Source organism: Mastomys coucha, unplaced genomic scaffold, assembly GCF_008632895.1.
Source record: "Mastomys coucha isolate ucsf_1 unplaced genomic scaffold, UCSF_Mcou_1 pScaffold14, whole genome shotgun sequence".
Taxonomy (NCBI): Eukaryota; Metazoa; Chordata; class Mammalia; order Rodentia; family Muridae; genus Mastomys; species Mastomys coucha.
The window spans coordinates 13071766-13090592 of NW_022196896.1; the positions used below are offsets into that span (position 1 = coordinate 13071766).

The following is an 18827-nucleotide window of genomic DNA, read 5'->3' on the forward strand; positions in this document are numbered from 1 at the left end:
TCAGGGACCATTTTACTAGAACTTGAATGAAAAACCAGAGGAGAGGCCAGCCGTACAGCTTCGGGGAAGAGCAGCATGGAGAACAGGAAGAGAGAAAGGGAAGCCATTTGATACTGGGTAGCAGGCAGGTACTCTGCTGGAGATGTAGTTGCTCAGGAGATAAAGGGTCTTTAGAAACAGCAAGAAAGCCTTGAGGGTCATGGCAAGCATGATTAAGATTTTGGGTGATTTTCAAACAAGGAATAGAAAGGGAAATGTAAAAAGACACCTATTTTTTTTTTTTTTTTTTTTTTTTTAGTTAGAAAAGCAGGCAGGCTCAACAGTGAAACGTTATGTGCAAGAACTGGTAAAGCGTTTATACACATGAGTTTTACATGAGGGTACTTACAGACAAACCAAGTTTGTTAGACATTCCCCATTTCCTTCCTTTCACCCAGTCCAAGAGTACAATTGGTCGTACGGGCAAAGCTCTAGCTGAAGCACCCTTGGCAGCAATTTTATAGGAAATAACAATTACCATAACTGCTGTATGTTAGACACCAGTCTGTGGATGGCACTGGACATGTGTCATAATGCTCTTCATATTTCCAGAAAGCATTATCATGTTCCCTAGTATTTAGATAATGAAAATTTGACTTGAGATATTGTCCACTGGCCTGGGCCAACTTCAAATCGTGTCCTTCTGCAAGGATTCAAAACTAAAGATGACATTGATGCCTTTAGGACCCAGTGAAAAAGATGAGAAGCATAAATTTATGACCCAAATACATATCCATAATCAATTGAACTTACAATATTTGACTCATTCAGAAGATGCACCGCAGTAGGCAGCCTTTGTTGATCACAGGTGGGCATTCTACTGTGTTTACTTGTTATATGGAAACTCTGTTACCTAGATAGCATCATAGGATAATTTCTTGAGTTTAGGTCAAGGACTTGACATCATCTTTCTCATTATTAAGTTAGAGCTATAACCAAGCTGTTACTTCTTTCTATGACAGTCATGGATACGCCTTACAACTTGCTTTCTTTTTAAATTCATAATGCAACAAATATTTTTCACTTATAACCAGTGTTGATTAGGATATTGTAGGGTTTACAAATCCTAAAAAGGGAAGAGTTACTCTCTGCTTCAAATGACTTATAATGATTTGATTTTCAATTTTACAATAGTGTGGCAGTGATACATGTGTAGAATAAGGTATGCTTGGCATGTTGACCTTTTCCTGAAGTTAGCCATTTGCCTGTGATAAGCTCTAGTGATGCTGCAGAGTGATATTGAGCCACAGCTCCCAGTTAGCCTCACAATATCTAGAGTAAGCAAACCATACTCTGTAGAACACAGAGCTAGGAGTTTTGGCAATTAAATATGTAGAGTATACTTTTAGCATAACATAGATTTATAAAGATGTAACCCAATCATAAGTATTTGAATTTAGTCAGTAACAAAGTATCTTAGCTACTTACTATATCATAATTTTCACTGGGTCTCAATCAGCAGCTGAGATATTTTAATTTTACTTAGAGTTACCTGTAACTACCAAGTCATGTGGGTTTTATATAGAATATTATGCTATTTGGAATAGTTTTTTAGTCATTTTATACCTTCTTGATTTCTACCAAGGGTGCCCTTTCTTTCAGTACAAAAAAAAAGTGTGTGGGATATTATTCAACTTGCTCATCTTAGAGGTGAAAATTCTGGAAATCAAAAATGATACTTCTGTTTACTTTATCTAACCTTGAGTAATATTTAATATTATCTTCAATCGAAGGCATAGTTTTCCACACGGATAGCATGGATTGTCGGTGCTTAATTTTCTTTCACAAGTCAGTGACGTTCTTAGAACTAAATGAGGGGACAAGAGAAATAGCTGTTATTCAGGCACTGTGTCATGCAGGTGCCCTACTATTAAGTGAAAGCACATCTATCAGTTTTTTGAATCTTGTCAGTTAAATGGGACCCCTGGATTTGAGGTATCATGTTTTGGGGCAGGCATTGGTATAGAACATAGTAGATTTCATCACATGATAACAATTTATTCCTCAGTCAGGAGTATGATTAAACTGCAGTACTGTGTGGATGAAGAGGGACTGACAGGCCAGGGAGCCATCAGCATAGCCAACACACCATGGCCTACACTTCTGAAACATACACCACTGACTGTCAGCTTGCATTGCAGTTGGTCCAGAGGCCACAGCCTTTGAGGAGCTGAGCCATGGCTCCTGGGCAGTGTATATCAGACTCTAGATATAAAATTTCCTATTTTTACCATCCAAGAAGATTAGTGGGATATAAGTGAATATGGTGCCACTGTCTGAGGGATAGGCTCATAGCTACTTTGAATTATAGAGCAAAGTTGCTGTATAGATGTATAGTTATCAGCTTAACTAAAATATGAAGCAATGTACTGTCATGTTTGCCAGTTATACCATTACATGATACCCATGAAAAGACATCACAAAGGCAAAGGTGGTCATTCTCTTGTCCTCCCTGTTTTGGAAAGGTGGCAGGAAGGCAGCAGGGTCAATCAAGCAGCTCAGGCCCTCTTAACTTCCTCCCACCACGTCTTAACCATATGACCATTTGCCTTAAAGAGGTAATTATATTGATTATAGCCCAAACTAAGACAGTATTTAGCTTTTTTGTGGACTTTTTTTCCTCTTATAACTTTCCCAAGTTAGTCTTGAGAATAACTCTATTAAGGATCTCACAGGAATGGAGCCATTCAAAAGACCAAATGTGGAAAATACCTGTTTTAAGAATTATTGAAATTGAAAAGGTACTATTTATTCTATAGCTAGTGCAGTGTTGGAACACACTTTGTGGCTGTTCTGTAATATAACTTGTCATTCACAGCATAAGAAAAAAAATAGAAGGGAAAAGAGAAGCCAAATATCCCTGAACCAAGGAAAAATAAATATTATTTAAAAATATTCCCCACCCCCAGAACAACAATGTGTGCACCATAATTCTGGATAAAAATTAAATTTCAAATGGGAAACAGTGTGACAGAAATCAAACCTTTTTTAGAAAGAAAAGAAAGGCTTTCTTTTACTCAAGAGACTGTCTTGTTGCTGAGCTGTGATTCTCATTCAAGCCTCCTGCCTCTACCCATGTGCTTGGGGATTTTAAAATCACACAATGGAAGGGAATGGAAACCATCTCATAATTAAGGTAAATATCACTTGAAAAGTGTCAAAATATTTTGGTTGAAGGAGTCAGTTAATGGAGAAATCATTCTTTATTGGATTGAATGAATTTTGGGGCTGTTAAAATATGTTTTTTTCTCAAAGAAGAATGCTTGTGTTACAATGTCCATTGTGTGTACTTATACTGTATTGTCCAGTATTGTCAAATTGAATTATTATTACCAGGTTCTCCTCTTGGAAAATTAAATGAGTGCTGGCTTTGTCTTTGTCCATGAGGCTGAGTATGTTAACTGACAGCTGTTTCCCCAAGCACTTGGGAGGCTGAGGTAGGAAGACTGTACTCATGGCTAACATGGGCTACATAAGGATTTCCAAGTCAGCCTAGGCTATGTAGTAAAAATTATTTCACAAAAAAGAGAGGAAGGGGAGAGGAGGAGGAGGACAGGGAGAAAAAGGAGGAGGAGGAAAAGGAGGAGGAAGAGAAGGAGGAGGAGGAGAAGGAGGAGGAGAAGGAGGAGGAGGAGGAGGAGGAGGAGGAAGAGGAGGAGGAAGAGGAAGAGGAGGGCAAAGATAAGGATGAGGAAGAAGAGGAAAAAAGAAGAGAAAAGAAAAAAATACTTGATTCCTCATTCATTAGAAATTAGTACCTGCTGCTTCCTAAGTCTGGAACACTGTTCCTGCAGTTTCAACACACACGCACACACACACACACACACACCTGCAGTCTCTGTGGAGATCAGAAGACACTGGTGGGAATTGCTTCTGTCCCCAAGGATGGAATGTGAGGCATCAGGCTTTGAGACAAGTGCAGTTAGTAGCTGAGCCCTTCTCACCAGCTCAAATCATCTTTTAACTCCTTACTTATTGGCCTCACCATAACTAATTAAGTCACAAAACCTACACTTTAGAAGAAGATAGAACTGAAACTGTAGGAACAGTGTTCCAGACTTAGGAAGCAGCAAGTGCTAATTTCATTCAAATAAGGAAGATAGGTAGATAGGTAGGTAGGTAGATAGATAGATGGATAGTTAGATAGATAGATAGATAAATGGATGGATGGATGGATGGATAGATAGGAGAGATAAGTAGGTAGATGAGTAGATAAATAAGTAGATAGCAAGAAAGATAGATGAGGATAGATAAAAAAAACTTTGAACACACACGCACACATATACACACTTATGAAATGGCTTTATAGAACAGTTGTTAGAGATGATGGGCCCAAGAGATTTACAGAAATAAGCTTTGGTTCTGACTACTTTCTGCTGATATTGGGGCATTATGTGGAGATACAACCAAGCCCTCTCCATCTCTGATGGTGCTTTAAATTTGGTTTTCATTAAGTTCGTAAATTAGGAAGATCTGATATTACAAATGGTGAATTCTTACTTAAGCCTAAAAGATATGTATTTGTGTTTGGTTTTATATCTTATAGTTCTACTTATATTGACCTTATTATTTGTTATTAAATATATGTCTAAATAATTTTATTGCTTTTAGATGTCATTTATTTATTCTTTTAAGTTTCATAAATGGCTACAATGTACCTTCAGCCTATTCACTCCTAACTCTACCCTCTGAGTCCTTCCAAGCCACACCTAATATAATCTTCCCAGTTTTGTGCACACTTCCTTTTATGAAAAAGATTATTACTGAGTTTTAAACAGTTTATGGTCTGAGCAGATTGTTACATAAAGAGAGAATTGAAAATTTGATAGCAGAGATAGAAATGGTCATTTTTGACAGTTGCAGAAGTCCAGGCAATATATGATAAATGACATATAATAAATGTTACTAAGGAAGAATGGATAAGAGCAGGCAATTAACTAGATATAAGGAAATACAGATCAATATGGAGAGTCATGATACCAACATCTAGATATAACCATTCTCCAAGAGAAGATACAGAAGAGCTGAGAGTCGATTCAGCAGTTAAGAGCACTTGTTGCTCTTACGGAGGACCTGGGTTCAGTTATGACTACAGTCTCAAGAGAGCTGAAATTCTGACTTCTGGGGGAACTGCATAGACATGGTATACAGACTTTCATACACATAAAATAAAGAAACTCTAATTGTTTTCGAAAAATATACAGAAGAAGCAGGCTCACAGGAAACAGGTCTATTTTGGACATATCAGTACAATAGGCTATAGAATGGATGGCCGAGATGCCTCCTTACAGCTGGTGAGAAGATGGATTCTGAGCTAAGGAAAATGGCTTGGATAGTAATGTAGGTTAAAGACCCATTAAGTTATGAATTTGCCACTCAGTTCTGTGTTTTTCTTTTCACTTTGTTCATCTTATCCCTCTGCTAATGTATTGGTACAGTTATTCCAAGTAATGGATATTTAGAGAGGCCACATTCTCCATTTTGACCTTGTGTCAGTGATACCCTGCCTCCAGCATGGCTCCAGGATCAGATCTGTCTGGTGAAGTGAGGGAGTGAAGAAATTACCAACAGAAACACACAAGCAGGAAATCTGGGATCAGGTACACTACACTGGGATATCAGATGGAGAAGCCATGGGACAGCAGAAGCTACTATACTAATTATATTACAGTTAAGCAGAGCTGACGTAATTGCAACCACTGGACAGGAAGGGATGATTATTGGTAGAGTAAACAAGGAGTCAGGGCATATAGTAGGATCAAGGAGACAGGTTTAGCTGATGTCAGTAGGAGCATTCTCTACAGGGGAGCAGTGTTCAGGCTATAAACATCAGGGGGAGAAAATAATGGTGGACACTTTCTGCACACATGATGAACATCAGCACATGGTCCAGAGGAAGGCTTGGCTGCTCCTCTGAAATGATGTGGACATTTTCCTGGTACCATGGCTGCCTCATGCCAGCGCACGATCACTCAGGACTTCACACATTTAGAACTTCCTCCACTTTCCACAATGATGCACTTTGATCTCTGGATACCAAACCACAGTGTTTTTTACTTTCCTGGTCTTGCTCTAACAGGGCCCAGTCTTCTCTATACTTTGCCAAGTTGTGGAAAGTGCTTTTCAAAAAGTGTCTCCATAACAGCCCTATGACTTGGTTCAATTTTTTTATTGTAAATTATGAGTAGTGAAAAATCTAGTAATGACCTATGTCTCCTATCAATAGTACCATATCTGCCTAACTGTGGGGACCTATCCATCCCTACTCTTCTGAGTTGCTTCTATGCCTGTGGTAGTTTGCCTTGAAAATGATTATTCATTCAGTCTTCCTTCCTTCCATCTTCCTTCCTTCCTTCCCTCCATCCATCATTCCTTCCTTCCTTCCTTCCTTCCTCCTTTTCTTCCTTCTTTCTTTCCTCTTTTTTGATACATAAAAATCTTCTCTCTTATAAAGTCTAGAATATATATGCATAAATATATGTATATATATTATATATATAATACACACACACACACACACACACACACACACACTGATAGTGATTTTCTTTGCATGATGAACGTATGCATGGTTTTCCTGAAAGCTTACCAATCCTATCTGCCCCAATAGGAGGGGCATGTGCTATGGTATCATGGTGTCAAGAGCGAGGTTCTCCATTCCCCTCAATTTCCCACTGCACACAGTTTAACTAACGGAGATGCATGTTATGTACAACAAGGTGACTAGACACTCCTGACAAGGACAGAAAGCACTGCATATTTGTGGACATTATGTTTTTAAGGAGCAATGAAAAGGTAGAACTTAGAGCATCATTGTCTCAAAACTTTTGCTTTTCTCACACACAGACTGGTTTCAGTGGCCTAGCCCTTTGCTATTCAGTTGTTCATGGCACAAGTCTACTTAGCATTCTTGGTTCTATTAATACAGTCCTGAAAAGATATAAAAATTGCCTTCAAAGGAAATACAGTGGGGCTGAGAAGATAGCTCGGTTGATACAATGCTTGCTATGTAAGACTGAGGACCTGAGTTTATATCTCCAACACCCAGATAAAAATGAGGCATGGCAGAGTTATCTGTAACTCCAGTGTTGTAGGGAAGACAGGCAGATGCCTAGAACTCAGAGGCCAGCCAGTCTTTCCACATGATGAGTTACGGGTACAGTGAATACCCTGTCTCAAAAAATAGGGGGAAAGAGCTCAAAAAAAGAGACAAATGTCATGAACATCTGGATTCCATAAGTATACACATGTGCCCACATACATGAATACACCCACATAATCATATACATATTACACACACATGCACATGCACACACATACACACACACACAAAGATTTTCAAAGGGACTGGGGAGATGACTTAGTGGTCAAAGTGCTTTTCTGAGAAGCATAAGTACTGGAGTTTATGTTTCTAGGGTGCATGTAAATGTCACATAAATGTGACAGCCTACTTGTTTTTCCAGCCTTAGAAAGTAGAGATAGGTTATCAGAGAGAGATGACTTGGGGTACTAGCTATATTGGTGAGTTAAAGTTCTGATTGAGAGAGACTGCTTTGATGAATAAGATAGAAGTTTGATGCAAGATCACTCCCAATATAACATTGAGCTTCCATATGCATACACATGCATACATATATAGGCACCCACCCACAAACACATGTGCCTACACACAGGCAGTCATTCATAAATGTGTGAGCAAAATACACATATGCTAAAATGAAGGAAAACAAAAATAAAAATTGCAAAGAGAACATTGTTTTTGATTTTTTAAAGAGGAGGAGGGAGAGAGAGAAGCATAAATTGGGTGGGTAGGGAGATGGGAAGGGTCTGGGAGGAGAAAGGAAAAAACATTATCAAATTATATTATACAAAAGTTCAAAAGAAAGAGAAAAAAGATCACTTATTTAAGATCACTCATTAAACTAATTTTATAAATTATCTGTACTTTTGAAGTTGACTTTTCTTTTTTTAAAAAAGATTTATTTATTTTATGTATATAAGTACACTATAGCTGTACAGATGGTTGATGGGAATTGAATTCAGGACCTCTGCTCGCTCTGATCAGCCCCACTTGCTCTGGCCCAAAGATTTATTATTATAAATAAGTACACTGTTGTCTTCAGACACACCAGAAGAGGGCATCAGGTTTCATTATGGGTGGTTGCTGGAAATTGAACTCAGGACCTTCAGAAGAGCAGTCAGTGCTCTTACTCGCTGAGCCATCTTGCCAACTCCTGAAGGCAACTTTTCAAGTTGTGGGCTTTCAAGTGACTGGAAGAGAGCCAAAATGCGTGTATAAGGATAGGAAGGTCCCTAGTGAAGTGTATTCAATTACCATTCCATATTCAAGCCATGCTTGCTTCACTTGCTCCATGCCTCTCCCATTTCCTTAGCACCGCAGTTATTTCTACTTCTGCCCACTCCCCTCTTTGTGCCATGATGCTAGCCACTGAATCAGAATCCTGCCCCTCTCCTAGAAGAATACCAGGGTAATGAATGCTATGGGATGTCAAAATATTATTAGGACTCCAACTTAGATGAACTTGCTTCAGAGATGTATTCCATCCCAAAGCCGTGCTGAAGTACACACTAGAATCTCCTACCCTCTTCTGCCAGCCTAGTACTTACCAGTCCTAAGAAGTAAACTCTGAAGAACAATTTTAAGAAGACTTGAAAATCTGGTTCTGTAATTTCTGTATTCCTTTGATAAAATGTGAATACGAATTCAGGGTTATTTCAGTGAAAAAGTAGATGGATCCCCATCAACTTGCATCATAGTAGACTTCAGTGGTGATCTGTTTTGAAAAAAGGCATATTAAAAAAAAATAAGCATTTAGTCCTTTCAGACTTAACAGCAAATTCTCCTTCCCTACTCCACCAGATTAGTGTATTTCTCTCTCAGCTTTCCTTGGAAAAGCTTCGTATTGTAGACTGTGATTAATATAGAGAACCACAACTGCTCAGCATGAAGAGAGTCAGAGACTGTGGCGTGCTCAGCTTTAAACAGGACCCGTGTGTCACACACTCTTGTAAAGTGATCATCATGAAAGAGGGGAAGGAGAAGCTGTAAGAGCCCGTGGCTGTGGATGTCTGCAGTAATGCTGTATCTGCTGGACATGACAGGGCTCTTACATACATGAACTCACAGCAGTGAGGACTGCATACAGAAGACCTAGCCAAGATCAAACTAGCCAGAATCCCATTGTGGATAGGAACAGGCCCATGAAGTCCCACCCTCAACTGAGGCACAACTGAAAATTATTGTCCACTAGGGGAGGGAGAGTCAGTTTTCTTTATGGACGTGTTGCGCAAGAGGACACATATGCTCCAGGAGGTTGTCCTATGCCCAGGTAGATCCAGGCAAGTAGACTCTCATTTTAACAAAAAACCAGAACATATGAACTTGTGATATGTATGATCCCATAATATTTGAGAATTTAAGTAAAAATCTGATTTTAAAAACACTCATTTAAATTATCAGATATCATGAATGTATATGTTATAATAGAATTAAATATTGTTAGTGTTAATCTGAGAAAACTAGGAAAAGGAATTATGTCAAGTTTAATTAAATGGGTCTATAGAATGTCTACAAACAACCTATACAACCTATAGGTTGTCTCATAGCGTCCTCTAGACCTGCTCTTCCAAACACTGCCTGCATATTAGTGACTATAAAGTAAGAATGAGGAGAATTTAAAGATACTGTCATTCTTATTATACTTAAATAGGCAAGCCTTCTATCAACAGATGTGCCACCCTGGCTCTCATAGGGCCCCAGATACAGAAATTCCTTGGGAGAGGGCGAGCTGCAGCTTTATGCCTGTAGTTTCCCAGAGTCTTGGCTATATGTTTGAGAGCATGGCTGCAGATGTTGGGAATGGGTAGGAGGGAATGCTATTGGTGTTCTGAATGTTCAAGGCTAACAAAACAAGGTCTGTGTTTAGGTGGATTTAGTATATAAATATTCAAGACACGAGTCTTTTCTGTGAGATTAACCCATTTGCTAAGATTTGCATGTAAATTTCATCTTTCAATTCCATTAAGGCAGGATGGGCTGCTTTTATGTACATATGTACTTAGGTTAAAAAGTTTCAGAAACAATTTGAAGTCAGTATGGTTTTTGTCTTATGCTTAGTCCTTAATCCCCACTTAACTGTTCCTGTATCAGTAGACAAAAGCTAAACTACAGGAAAGGTAGAACACATAACTATCCTTGTATTAGTCCGGGTTCTCTGGAGGATAGATAGACCTGATAGCACATATATATATATATATATATATATATATATACATATATATATATATATATATATACACATATATGTGTGTGTGTGTGTGTATACACACACATATATACATACATAATCATACATACATAATCAGTATATATATGTATACTGATAATATATATGTGTGTATATATATATATACACACATATGTGTGTATATATATCTAGTATTATATATGTTCTATATAATAAATTCCCTATCTATAAATATCTAAATTTATTTATTTATACTTGTTATAGTCTTTATATATAACAGCCTATTTTATATTTATTATATTATATTGTATATAATAATTTATATGTTTGTAGGTTTATTAGAATGGCTTACAGTGTTTGGTCCATCTACTCCAACAATGGCTGTTTACCAGTGGAAAGTCCAAAATCCCAATAGTTGTTCAGTCCACAAGGCTGGATGTCTCAGTTGGTCTTCAGTAAATAACAGAATTCCAAAGAAGTAGGTTCTAATCCCAGTGAGAGAAGAGCAAGAGGAAGTAGACAAAGAGCAAGTGCTCCTTTCTCTCTTGCCCTTCATGTAGGTTGCCACGAGAAGGTGAAGCCCAGGTTTAAGGTAGGTCTTCTGACCTCAAATAACTGAATTAGCTAAAAATTTCTCACACATGTGAGATTTAGTTAACTCCAGATGTGGCCAAGTTGGCCAGCAACAATAACTATCACAGTCTTTATTGGTAAGGAAGGGCTTCCAAAGGTATTCAAAAGATGGAAAAGGAGCATTTCATCCCACAAAACCTGGAAAGTCCTGTCAGGAAATCCCAAATCTTAGAGATATTTTTAAGAATATGGATTTGGAGGCTGGAGAGATGTCATAGTGGTTAAGAGCACTGTCTGCTCTTCCAGAGGGCCCAGGTTCAATTCCAAGTGCCTACTTGGCAACTCACAACTGTCCGTAACTCCAGTTCCAAGGGATCCCTCATTCAGGCAAAATACCAATGCACATAAAATAAAAATAAATAAATTTTTAAAAAGAATATGGATTTAGAGAAGGAGTAAATAATAAAAGCTTAGAGCTTTATAGTTGGTGGGGCAGGGAATTGGGCCTAATATTAGTGACCCATCTCCCTCCCCACACACACCTGTTACAAAAGCAGTGGTGAGTGGACTTACTTTCTTGCCTGTTCTTTGTGAATTTCTAAGAGATTTTTTTTGTTTGTTTATGTTTTTGGCACCCAGGAACTAAATAGCTTTAATTACTTGGATCTGTACAGACTTGCTGACCTCTTTCACCTCACTTTGTTGGAAAAGGCAGTGATTGATTTCCTTGTGAAGCATCTCTCAGAGCTCCTGAAGAGCCGCCCAGAGGATGTTCTTATGCTGCCCTACTGCCTGCTTCAGGAGGTGCTGAAGAGTGACCGCCTGACCTCCCTGAGTGAGGAACAGATCTGGCAGGTAAGGGCATGGCGCCTGACCTCAGGAAGGCGGTGCGGGAGTCAAAAGGGAAGGATTCTGGAGCAATAACCATTATTTGATGAGGCTTGGGTATCTGATGTGTTGAAGCCCCGCTCCCTAGTTAGGCACATCACTGGAGGGTACTGAGTCTGCAGCCCAGCTTGGGATGAGGCCAGTGCTATGGCTTCCTCAAATCTGGGTAAATTACAAAGGGGAAAGAATTTTCTCTCAAAGACAAAAAAGTATTTCTTAAGCTGAATATCAGAATGGATTGTAAAGCAAATATATTGAAAAGCCATTGAAATATTATTAAGCCATTGAAACAAAAGGAATTCAGGGGTTTGGGGGGAAAACCATCTAGAAATATTTCTTTTAAAAATTACTTTGAGAAAAACTTAGAAATAGCTTCCAGTAGTTCAAATAACCTATTTCATGTGAGTTTTTAACTAATTTGTAGATAACGTAGTTGATGGTTTTGAAGTTGGCTAATTTTGATGATTTAAGTTTGGGTGAAGAAGGACTTATTCACAAGTCAATGAATTGAAGGTGAACAAGTAAATTAATACAATTGGCCATTGGTAAACACAAGTGTTCAAACATGGTTGCACTTTAGAATCTATGAATAGAATTTTAAAATACTTGGCTGAATATTTCTGAAATTTCTACTAAGAGAATAGTATATATGTATAGTGAATTTGAACTTTTCAAAAAGTTGTTTATTTCATTTTTGAGATTTTAATATAATTACATAATTTCTTCCTTCCCTTTCCTCCTTCCAAACCCTCCTACATATCTCTTTCTCTGTCGAATCCAAGGCCTTTTTCTCATTAACTATTGTTACATGCATATCATGTATACGTATGTACATATATATTCCTAAATATAATCTACTCAGTCAGTATAATGTTACTTGTATGTCTGTATGTTTTCAGGGATGAACATTTGGTATTGAACAGGGATGAACAGTTGGATAACCAACTGGTGTGTCCTACCCTGGGAAAAACTATTTTTCCTGCTCTCGACATTCCTTAATTGTCTGTAGTTCTTTGTGTAGGGTTGAGGCTTCTCAAGGTACCCCCACCATCCACTTGTCGTGAGTATTGTTGCCATTCTTGTTTGGGTGGTCACGTTGGTGAGACTTTATGAGTAGAGCTCGTGACGTTACTAAGAGACATACTTTCACAGTCAACTTTCTGATCCTCTTGCTCTTGGAGCCTTTCTGCTTCCTCTTTCAAAAGATTCCCTGGGCCTTAGGTGTAGGAGTATTTGGGAGATGTATCCATTGCTACTAGGCTCCTCAACTCTGCATTTTGATTGGTTATGGTTTTCTGTGGTGGTCTCCATCTGTTGTAAAGAGAAGTTTCCTTGATGAGGGGTAAGGAATAGACTTTTCTGTGTCTAGGAGAACTATTTAGAATATAGTTAGGGATTATGTTGGTTTAGTAAAATAATGGTTCAACTTCAAGATCCATGAGTTCACTAGTCTTGGGTAGTTGGCTAGGTTTCCAATACCAAGCATGATTTCCCTGTCCTTGAGTGGAACTTTAGTCCAGTTGAAGAGTTCTTGGTTAAGGGTGCCACTACTGGCCGGACAGTGGTGGTGCACACCTTTAATCCCAGAACTTGGGAGGCAGAGGCAGGCAGATTTCTGAGTCCGAGGCCAGCCTGGTCTACAGAGTAAGTTCCAGGACAGCCAGAGATACACAGAGAAACCCTGTCTTGAAAACAAAACAAAAAACAAACAAACAAACAAACAAAAAACACACACACACACAAAAGGCTGCCACTACTACACCCTTAAGGTTAACTTGTCACACTGGTCATTGTATGGTTCATAAGTGTCAGAATTAGGTAGTCCTATTGGTTGCATCCCTCTTTTAGAAGCTTGCATGCACCTTCTGGTACCATGAAAGCTAGTACTTAAGGAGATGTTCAGGTTAGTTCACATTCAGGGGCCTCTGGTCTTTGTGCTTGAAGTCCATGGTATCTTTAGCAATAGGGGTAAACCTTCCACATCTGGAGGGCAACCAAGGGCAATAGAAATAGCCTGTGAGTTTTGGGAGTCTCTTGGACAATTCTAATTAACAACTCAAAGGATGGCTTCTTGTGTTTAGATGGTCTTTGGCTCTTGGAAAGGACATTGCCAGCCCAGATTGATGTGTTTATAAAAAGATAAAGAGAGAGGAGGGATATGTTCTATGGACGTTTGGTGAGGTGTGGGGGAAGGGAGTGCCTCGATGGCCCATGCTGAGGCATCCCTTCTCCCTGAGGGACCAACCACATGATGGTATAGTATAGAATAGAGTTTATTCAGAGCATGGGGAGGGGAGTCAAGAGGATAGTAGAGGTAGAGGAAGGCAGAGAGAGAGAGGAGTAGAGAAGTAGAAGCAGGCCATTAGCATGTGGAGAGAGAGGGGAAAGGGACGAGAAGATAAAGCAGGAGCAGGAAGGCAAGAGCAAGAGAGAGCAAGAGAGGAGCAAGAGAGAGAGGAGGGGCAAGCAGCACCTTTTATAGTGAGTCAGGCACACCTGGCTGTTGCCAGGTAACTGTGGGTGGAGCATACCTAGCTGTTGCCAGGTAACTGTGGGGTGGAGCTTAGACAGAATGCTAACACAGATGAGAAATTTTCTTTTAAACTATTTATGTATATACATTAGACTTACATGCACTCTAGGTTTTGTTTTTAAGGCAGTTAGTTAATAGTGTGATTCCTTTAGACGTTTTCAGACATCCTTACTACTATCGTTAACTCTTCCCTCCTTTGCATTCTTCTCCCTCTCTCCTTCCCAAATGTCCTTCCCCCCTTTCCATTTCCGGGATCAGATTACATGTGCCCTGATCTATTGCTCTATCCTCTACCCCTCTATCCCTTCTCTATTGCTCCCCTAACCCCTATACTGACAATGGTCCCGTTTTACTTGCAGCACCATTTGCTTATTGCAATAGAAAGAAGCTCAGACCTGTAATGAGAGGATGTTCTTCCTACACGATAGTGAGAAAAACAAACCTTCCAGCCTTGGTTCATTATGCATTCACCGGAGCACTCACAAGCCCTTCCTTCTCCCCTGACTGTAGAATCTTTTCACATCCTGTCACTGCTTTGTCTAGGGGACAGAGGATGCTTTTTGTTGGAGAGTTGATTATTCAATTTAAAACCTCTTCTGCTCATCCCTAGTGACTGTCCTTGGATAATGGGCCTGAAGTCTTTGGGATCTAGAGCTCATTTTACCCCTTCTCCCTTCGCTGCCTAACTCATTCTACAGCATCGTGTATACACATCCTTGACACTTGGAATTGCTGGATGATATGAACAGTAGCTACCAGCCATACTAGAAGTTCAGTGTTCTATTGGCATATGATGGAAGAAACCCCTATCTTACCAAACATATTCAGGGAGCTTCCTACCACTGGTCAATATGTGTCGTCTGACACCTGATTCTTCGGATGTATAACTTGTGTGATACCTTCCTTCCTTCCTTGAACTTTTATCAGCAACAGTCCTTCTCTTTATTGAATGTAGTAAGAGATTAGGGGCAGCAAAGTCACAGGCATTTGAAACCTATTGACTTAGTGCACAACAGGCCAGATGAGTGACAGTCTCTATCTTCTAACAAATAGAATAAAGGCATCAGAACTCAGCTCTAGTTTACAGAGCAGAGCCACCCTTCCAACCCAAGGCTGTTGATCCCTACCATAGCTCTCCACTAGACCATAGCCTTGATTTTAAAAGAAGCTACAAGAGTCTGCTGCGTCCTTGGCATTTCTAGGCGTGTTTACCATGATTGCAAGTGCTGTTGAGGAGGTGGTTCTGACAGGGATTCCAGGACTCTGCAGCTCTCTGCTATCATATAAACCATCAGAATTTACAATGGCCAGCTCAGAGTATGAAGTAGCCAAACTCCTTCATTAAGGGAAAAAGAAACACAATGGATTCTGTATGTCATTTTTTTCTAACACAATTGAAATTTGAAGCCACCTGTTCTTGTGACATCTGTCTATTATTTTCCCAACTGCCATAGATAGACACAGTAAAGTGCAGCTCTCTGACTAACAGGAAAAGCCCTTTCTGTCTGCTTGGAAGCAATCACAATTGCCTTTCTAAAGGCTACTAGTTTTATAAAGTAGAATTTTAGAAACTGGTTTCTGCAGGCAATAAGATAGTATGTTAGCCCTGATCCCCAAAAAGGAATTAAAAGACTTCCATAAATATTATCAATTTAGGCATTCAGGAGGCAATAAGAAATTGTTTTTGCTTTATCTTAGTAAATAAGTAATTCCCTCATACTCAATAGAGAGAAATCAAATCAGACCAACTATATTGCCTCAAGTATAGTTAAGTTCATCATTTTTTGCTGAGGTTATACTAGTAATGTAATATACCATGGAAGAATCTAATATTCAGCCCAGGGTAAAGATTGGGTCTGCCAGAGGATTAGTGTCAGGGTGCTTTATAGAAGTGAAACTTGACGGACAGGCTGGAGACAGATCTACAGAATCTCATTAAACTGCTGAATTGTTCATTACAGAACGTTCTCACTGTAATAAAGTGCTCATTGACTTTGACAAATCCCCATCCCATGTCTTAAAGAACAGTGAAGAAGAGGTGCTGAGGAAGAGAAAGGAAATTGGCACAAAGTAGGGCAGGTAATAGAAACGTGGAAGAAGGGTAGTGCTATTTGATTAATATGTGCACCGTAGCTTAGGTGAAACACAGCCGACACACACACACAGGTTTACCCAGGTGGCTGCTTCACTACATTGTGGTAATGTAATCTGGAGCAATCCCGCCTTCTGTGAAAGCTCTAATTTCCATTATATTTCAGTATGGCTTTGAAGCCTGTCATCAGAACCGTTACATTATTCTTGCAGAACAAACTTTTCTTTCTTTATTTACTTTTTTCATTTTCTGTCCCTCTCCTTGGTAAAGTCTGCCACAACCTACAATGACCATTTTGTGAATCCATGAGCCACCTAAATCTCCTCATCATTATACCTTGGTTTTGTTTGTTTGTTTGTTTGTTTTTGTTCATTTGATTATTATTTTTTTTTTTGAGACAGGGGTTATCTATTCTTAGTTGACCTGGAACTCACTAATAGATGAAGCTGCCCTTGAACTCACAGATATCCAATTGCCTCTGCCTCCAGAGTGTAGAAATTAAAGGTGTACACCACCATACTCAGACAGTTTGACCTTTTAAAAACTCTTCTTTTGCTTAGAATTTCTTAGTCTGATCCAGACAAATATTCCTTCGTTTAGCCAATTATTGCTTGGTTTGTTGGTTGACTTCATTATGTTTTCAGAGGAAACAATTTTGAACCACAGTTATATGTCAGATGTTTTATTACCTAAAAGAACTTTAAATACATATCATTTCAAATTTCCCTCAGTATAGCTCAACATCTTGGTTTTATGTCTTGAGGACAATGATTTATCAGGTTCCAAATGAAAGTCACCAAATGGGCTGGAGAGATGGCTCAGCAGTTAAGAGCACTGACTGTTTTTCTGAAGGTCCTGAGTCCAAATCCCAGCAACCACATGGTGGCTCACAACCATCTGTAATGAGATCTGACGCCCTCTTCTGGTGTGTCTAAAGACAGCTACGGTGTACTTAGATATAATAATAAATAAATTTTATTTAAAGAAAAAAATCTTAAAAAAAAAAAAGAAAAGAAGAGAAAGAAAATCACCACATTATTATCTTCAAAGAAAGAAGAAACACAACCAGCAAAAAAATGAGCAGGCCAGCATGGAAGAACTAGGGGCATGCAGTCTCCCACTGTGTTACCTGGCAAATTTCCACTGTTTGATTTTGCTTTCAGGTCAGTGAGAGCTCTTAGCTTTAACTCCAGATTTTGTTTTAGTAGGATACTATTAAATATATCCAGCTAGACTCACCCTGTAGAGTCCCATGCAAGGGTCCTGCCAATGAAGATGCAGGCCAAAGGGTTCATTTTTTTTTTCCCACAAATTCTGGAGATTAGTTGCACTACAAGGGTGGCAATGGACATGCTAATTAAACTGTGGTAATGATTTTGCAACATTAGTATGTGTCAGTTCATCTTGTTGTCTACCTTTCATATAGTCAGTGCTTAGTTATCAGCAAAATGGTTTTAAATAAATAAGCAAACAAGACAATCATGGAAGCCTGTTTGTTTTCTAATGAGAGAGAAGAAAAAACAGTGTGGATTTGTGTGAGTGGGGAGTTAGAGGAAGGGTAACCATAATAATAATACATTGCATGAAAAAAATCTATTTTTATTTTTTAATTAATTAATTAATTTTTTTACACTCCATATTTTATCCCCCCTCCATCCACCCTCCTATTGCTCCACATCCCATACCTCTTCCCCACCCCCTTGTCTCCATGTGTATGTCCCTACCCCCTATGCCACCTGACCTCTAAACTCCCTGGGGCCTCCAGTGTCTTAAGGGTTAGGTGTTTCACCTCTGGATGAACACAGACCCAGCAGTCCTCTACTGTATGTGTGTTGGGGGCCTCATATCATCTGTTTGGTGGTCCCGTGTTTGAGAGATCTGGGGGGGTTCAGATTAATTAATACTGCTGGTCTTTCTACAGGGTCGCCCACCTCTTCAGCTTCATTCAGTCTTTCCCTAATTCAACAACAGAGGCCAGCTGCTTCTGTCCATTGGTTGGGCACAACTATCTACCTCTGACTCTTTCAGCTACTTGTTGGGTCTTCTGGAGTTTGGTCATGCTAGGTCCCTTTTTGTGAGTGCTCCATAGCCTCAGTAGTAGTGTCAGGCCTTGGGACTTCCCCTTGAGCTGGATCTCTCTTTGGGCCTGTCACTGGGCCTTCTTTTCCTCAGGCTCCTCTCCATTTCCATCCCTGTAATTCTTTCAGACAGGAACAATTATGGGTCAGAGTTGTGACTATGGGATGCCCCCTCCCTCCTTTGATGCCCTGTCTTCCTGCTGGAGGTGGGCTCTATTAGTTCCCCCTTCCTCCTCTAGGACATTTCATCTAAGGTCCCTCCCTCTGAGTCCTGAGAGTCTCTCACCTCCCAGGTCTCTGGTGCACTCTGGTGTGAGGTAACTCAGACCCAAAAATACATGATTGGTATGTACTCA

General features: G+C 39.4%; 1 protein-coding gene across 4 annotated transcripts in view; it reads left to right on the forward strand.

Annotated features, from left to right (window-relative positions):
- The window catches only part of Klhl32 (kelch like family member 32), a 231450-nt gene that overhangs the window by 158460 nt on the left and 54163 nt on the right, over positions 1–18827 (forward strand). For all 4 annotated transcript variants that reach the window (XR_004117737.1, XM_031366486.1, XM_031366485.1 and 1 more), the window contains one exon: positions 11520–11735. Coding sequence is in view for 2 of the 4 variants with exons in the window: in XM_031366486.1 (XP_031222346.1) it covers positions 11520–11735 (216 nt within the window). In the remaining 2 variants the exon portion in view is untranslated. The remainder of the gene's footprint in view (positions 1–11519; positions 11736–18827) is intronic.